This window comes from Mirounga angustirostris, unplaced genomic scaffold (genome assembly GCF_029215605.1).
Source record: "Mirounga angustirostris isolate CCGP_5_RB_7025 unplaced genomic scaffold, mMirAng1.0.hap1 SCAF_12, whole genome shotgun sequence".
NCBI classification, from domain to species: domain Eukaryota; kingdom Metazoa; phylum Chordata; class Mammalia; order Carnivora; family Phocidae; genus Mirounga; species Mirounga angustirostris.
The window spans coordinates 43,714,641-43,720,826 of NW_026991720.1; the positions used below are offsets into that span (position 1 = coordinate 43,714,641).

The 6,186-nt window shown below is 48.8% G+C and overlaps 1 protein-coding gene across 1 annotated transcript in view; it reads right to left on the reverse strand.

Annotated features, from left to right (window-relative positions):
- Window positions 1–4,854, reverse strand: part of FKBP9 (FKBP prolyl isomerase 9) — a 38,452-nt gene extending 33,598 nt beyond the window's left edge. The window contains exon 1 of the mRNA XM_045864447.2: window positions 4,479–4,854. Coding sequence (XP_045720403.1) covers window positions 4,479–4,708 — 230 coding nt within the window. The 5' untranslated portion in view covers window positions 4,709–4,854. The remainder of the gene's footprint in view (window positions 1–4,478) is intronic.
- Window positions 4,855–6,186: the final 1,332 nt, after the last annotated feature.

Sequence of the window (6,186 nt, forward strand, 5' to 3'; positions counted from 1 at the left end):
CTTAGAAATGCAAATAAATTCTCAGGCCCCACCCAGACCTACCGATTCAGGAACTGGGTAGAACAAGCTCTCCGAGTGATTGTGATGCGTGTACAGTTTGAGCACCACTGTGTTAGAGCATCCCACCCAACAGGGCATGTGGTAGGCACACAAAAATATTTACTGCATATCGGGACCTTGAGGGTCCGCACACAAGCCTGGAGGCTGTGAAGGCACTGACCAGATGCTAGGTTTGCCTGCTAAGGATAACGGGAACATGTTTAATTTCAGTCACCAGAAGGAAATCAGAGCAAGCGAAGAGGCCGTCCCCCTCACCCTTATTGCTAGGAAGGCTATGGAACTCCTAAAACAGCTGAATCAAGAGTAGCTGACAAGGAGCTCCCAAGAGCTGGAGAGTGTGAGCAGGAGCCCCCTGGAAACTCTAGCCTGGAAGCTGCTGTCTTCCTCGGTCTAGAGCAGTAGCCACATGAACAAGCCCATGGAAGTTCCGGAATAAAATGAAACCGCGTCCAAACCAGTGGCCAAGGGCTATAGGGTTGGCAAGTGCAAATGCTCAAAAGCTGAAAAGATACTAACTGCCCCCAAGTGCCAGGCAGAGAGGCAGGAAGAAAGCTCGATTGAAAAGAGAAGCCCTTTGTGGCTTATGACTCTGGTCAGGGTGACAGGCGTTTTCTTCTGAGTAAAACCTCCAAATCAGCAGCCAGAATGCCAGATACCTCAGATTTCTCCTCCTCTACGCTCTTTGGGCAGAAATAGCAAAGTTGTGCCTTAAGGCTTCATAAATTCCCAAAGGAACGGAGGCCCTAGAGAAAAACTCACTCTACTGAAACACCTACTGTGTGTCCTGCCCTTTCCACACCACTGTCCACAATGCAGCCACAAAAACCTCTTATCCCTCACACCCCTGATTAAAATTCTTCAATGGCGGGCGCCTGGGTGGCTCAGTTGGTTAAGCGACTGCCTTCGGCTCAGGTCATGATCCTGGAGTCCCGGGATCGAGTCCCGCATCAGGCTCCCTGCTCGGCGGGGAGTCTGCTTCTCCCTCTCCCACTCCCCGTTTGTGTTCCCTCTCTTGCTGTGTCTTTCTCTGTCAAATAAATAAATAAAATCTTTAAAAATAAATAAATAAATAAATAAATAAAATTCTTCAATGGCTTTCCATTGTCCTAGACAAAGTCCAAATTCCATAGCCGGGCAGAAAGATCTCTCAAAGTTGGGCCCAGCCTTCCTTCCTCTCCAGCCTCCTCCTTTTCCCTGGCCTTTACCTGTCCATCACTCCCCCACCCCCACTCCAAACTCAGGCCCTGGTGAACAGCTTTCACAGCCCCCCACACAAGGCTCCCACCGCCAGGCCTCTGCATCGGCTCTGCCCTCCACCAGCCACATCCTTTCTTCCCTCCACAGCCCTCACCTCTCCGCTCAGCCCTGGTCAATTTTTGTTGCTGTTGTTTGTTTATTTTTTTAAAGATTTATGTGTTTATTTTAGAGAGACAAAGAGAGCATGAGCGAGAGGGGCAGAGGGAGAGGGAGAGAGAATCTCAAGCCGACTCCATGCTGAGCACGGTAGGGCCCCATCTCATGACCCTGACTGAGATCAGGACTTGAGCCGAAACCCAGAGTCAGCCGCTCAACCGCTTGCACCACCCAGGCACCCCAGCCCTGGTCGGTTTTAATCATCTTCAGGTCTTATCCTTGCAAACCTAGAATTCCATCCTGACCACTCTCTCTCTCTCTCTTTCTCTCTGACCCCACGCAACATACAGTTGAGCTTTCTGTGTGTTTCCACAGCTTCTTGCCTTTCTTTCATTATATATATGCATAGACTATGGACCACAGACTATAGACTCTGGCCCTACGCTGCTTAAGTTCAAAACCTCACTTGAAGACTTAGAGGCCAAGTCCCTTGAGCAAATTACTTGAACTTAGTGAGCCTCGGTTTCTTCATCTGTTGTCGAGGTACCTACTTCATTTCATTGTCTTGTGACGTTAATGAATTTATTTGAGATTAAATGAATTCATACATTGAAAGGTATATAGTAAGAACTGCGTGAACTCTACATGTGAGACAAAAGTGTATGCTATTATTCTTTCTGTACATTTCACACTACGTAATTGCCCGGACTATAAACTGTAGGGACAGGGAAGGACAATGTCTTTAGGGGCAGACACACACACTTGCTGATTGGATGGTAGTGCCTCTTTCTAATGTCTTCTGTTGTCCCACACTGCCTCACAGTGGCTGCCGTGCCTAGAGGGTAGAAAGTATCAGACAACTTGTTCTCCTGGGAGTTATTAATTACCATCAGCACAAGCAGGAAATTGTTCCTTATTTTCTAACTAAGGAAGCAAATGAGAGAAGATACACAAATGGCCAATAAACACATAAAAAGATGCTCGGCATCATTAATCACAGGGAAAGGTGAACCGAAACCACAATGAGATACCACTTCATACCCCCCAGGATAGCTAGAATAAAAAAGAAAATTACAGTTGTTGGGGGAGAATGTGGAGAACTAGAACCACTCATACATTGCCAGTGGGAGTATAAAATGGTGAAGCCACGTTGGGAAACAATTTGGCAGTTCCTCAAAAAGTTAAACACAGTTGCGAAAGGACCCAGCAATTCCACTCCTAGGTATATATCCAAAAGAAAGAAGCACATAACCACACAAAACTCTGTACACAAATGTTCACTGGCCAAAAAGTATAAGCAATACAAATGACCATCAACTGATGCATGGATAAACAAAATATGGTACAGCCACACTGTGGAATATTATACATCCATTAAAAAGGAATGGAGTATTGGTCCATGCTACAACATGGATGAACCCTGAAAATATTATACTAACTGAAAGAAGCCAGATACGATTTACCACAAATTATATGATTCCCCATAGAGATAGAAAGTAGATTAGCAGTTGCCTAGGGCTGGAGGGGAGGGGAGTGACTGCCAATGGGTTCAGGCTTTCTTTTTTGGAGTCATGAGAATGTTCTAGAATTAGATAGCTGTGATGGCTGCATAAATCTATGAATATACTAAAACCACCAAATTGTATGCCTTAAATGGGTGAATTGTATGGTATGTGAATTATATCTCAGTAAAGCTGTTAAAAATAAAAAGAAGCAACTGAAACAAAAAGAACGACCATTTCTAAGTACTTGCCTATGTACCACTTTGTATGCTAAATAGCTTTTGTATATTCATTGTCTGAAATTTCAAAAAAGGCAAGAGAGTCTACAAGTATTTTTTTAAAAAGATAACTTCTGGAATGAGCGTGCACAGCCTCGGGATGCTCTGCCTAGTCTGGTGATTCACTGAGAGACCTGGGTTTGTAACAAAGCCTTGGGGAGGAGAGCAGACTGTAGCTGGAGGAAGAGGTCTCTTAATCCTAAAGCTCAACTGGAGAGAAGTTGGGGACAGGTATTGTGACCGTGGGGCGGAGATGAGGGAAGGAATCCTGGGCATGATCCAGGGCCCCAGAGCAAAGCTGAGTGACCTGCTCTGGACTACCCCACACCCAGTGGCTGAAAAGGAAGGGCTGTAGTTCCTTCAAGCACAGACCCAAGCCTTGGACTGTCAGGGTTTTCAGTCAGACTCCACTTAAACAAGTTTCTTTCTTTCTTTCTTTCTTTCTTTTAAGGTTTTATTTATTTATTTTGACAGAGAGAGACACAGCGAGAGAGGGAACACAAGCAGGCGGAGTGGGAGAGGGAGAGAGAGAAGCAGGCTTCCTGCAGAGCAGGGAGCCCGATGTGGGGCTCGATCCCAGGACCCTGGGATCATGACCTGAGCCGAAGGCGGACGCCCAACGACTGAGCCACCCAGGCGCCCCCACTTAAACAGTTTCTTAGCCTCGGTGGCCTCAAGTAACCTTAGTGGCAAGATAATGGTACCTACCGAAGAGATCTGTGGTAAGAAATGAATGAGTTCATTGTAGGGAAAGCACTTAGAACTACCCTGGCACATTGTAATAGCTCTATAAATGTTAACGGCTGCTATCATCAGCTCATCATCACCATCATCATCATCTACTGCGAAAGGCATCATCTGACTCAAGGGGCCTGTCCAGAGGCCAGTAAAGGGAGGTGGCAGACACACATCAACATTTACTCTTGAGGTGGAGGTCTATTTGCAGAGTGGCCATTTTACACGGATTTCGCGTTGTGTGAACGCGCTGGGAGGACAGGAAGGACGGGATTTGTTCCAACCCCTCTGTGCCAGGTCCTATCCAAGACTCCAGTCCCGGGCGGGCGGACCAGGGCAGCGTAAGAACCGCCGGGCAGGCTCACCCCACGGCGGAGAGAGTTAGGGTCGCGGAGCTTTGGGGCAGGCGGAGGGAGAGGGAGGGACGCGGGGTTCGCGGGGCGGAGCTGGGGGAGGTCCGTCGGGAGGGAAAGGCCTGTCGGGAGAGAGGGGAGCGGGGGAGCGGGCGCTGCTGCCTGGGAGGCCCGGCCGGGCGTCCGAGGCGCGGTACCTGGAGTCGAACTTCTGGCCGTCGGAGAACGTCCCCACGTAGTGGTAGCGCACGAAGTCGCCGCTGCGCACGGTGCGCGGGCACTCGTCGGGCACGAAGCGCCGCTCGATCTGCAGCTCCGTGTCGAGGCCCAGGCCCGCCACGGGGGCCGCCTGCCCCGTCACCCAGAGCAGCAGGAGCAGCAGCGGCGGCGGCGGTGGGGACCGCCAGCCCCTGGCCCTGAACGCCATCGGGGGGCAGGGGTGGCGACGAGGAGAGCAGCGAGGGGGGGGCGTGGGGCGCGGCGCGGAGCCGGCGAGGGCGTGCGGAGCTCGGGCGGCGCGGGTTGGAGCTGGGCGCGCTGCGGCGTTTGCAAACGTGGAAAAGAGTCCCGGCCCTCCCCGGGCGGCAGCCGCCGCCCCCTCTCCCGCCCCCCGCCCCCGGCCACATCCGAGCGAGGGGAGGAGCCGCCGCCGCGCGCCGGGGCCGGCCCGCCGCGCCCCGTGCCGCCCGGCCCTGCCCTGCGAGGTGCCCGCCCCGGGAAGAGGGCTGGCAACTTCAGAGGGAACCTGTCCCCGCGGGAGAAATCGTGAACTCCTCCGGACGGGGCTTCGGCCCAAAGTTGGAAAAGAAAAGCGTTTACTGCCCAGGCCGACTCGCGGGTCCCCGCCTGTCCCTGGAGACTCTCCAGATTTAGCACCACCAGAGGCTCCTACGTGGCCGCGGATCCGATTACTTCTGGCTGCTTTGAGAAGGGAGGGAAACTTAGATTATTGTGTTATTTTAAGTTAGTTACAAGAATGGATTCTACATGAAAAAGACTGAAACCATTCTTCGGTTTTGGGTTTTTGTTTTCGTGGTTTTTTTTTTTTTTTTTTTTTCAGGATAATACTTAAAGAGAAAAGGGAGAGGCGTGTATTTTCAAACTCTCCCGATAGCTGTCCAGAAAAGGTTTTAAGTTACTGTGAATGTTCCCCAAGCCATTCGTGGATGGACTGTGAGCTGGTACTTAATAGCAAACATCTCGCATGGTCCCACATACGTGACTAAGCTAGGTAGGACTTCACAATACAGACCCCAAAGCCCCAAGAAATTCTTTAGAGTACTTAAATGAATTCTTAGCTTAGAATTGGTTGTTCTTATTTATTAAGATTTTGAACTAATGAAAGCAAATCACCAAGGGTTTCTCAGGGTCTTTTGGAAGCAAACTATCCTGATACCAAAGCCTGGCAAACACAGGGAGAGAGAGAGAGAGAAACTGGGCACCAATCTAATTTATAAATATAACTACAAAAATAATAAAATGTGAGCAAATTGAATTCAACGATTTATTAAGGGAATAATACACCATTATGTGGACTAGTTCCTAAGTAGGTGACCTTCTGCAAATTAATAAACAGTCTCAGTGTGCTTTGTAAGATGAAAACATGGTAATTATAATTTTAGATTTCATTAGATCCCAGGATCTAATGAGAAACTACATGTAGCACTAAATAAATGTCCGTTGTTCCTAATAGAACTAATTCTATGGAAATAGAAAACCTATTAAAATTATTAATCTTATTAGCACTGGCTATAGGCGGTTGAATTTGGGGTAATGATTTGCTTTCTTCTTTGTATTTTTCAGTGTTCCTTTATGGTTTTTAATGACTGTTTCACATGTTTATTAAAACGATCCAATTTTACACAGAAACAAACAAGTCAACCTGGTTCCAGTCAGAAATCTTCC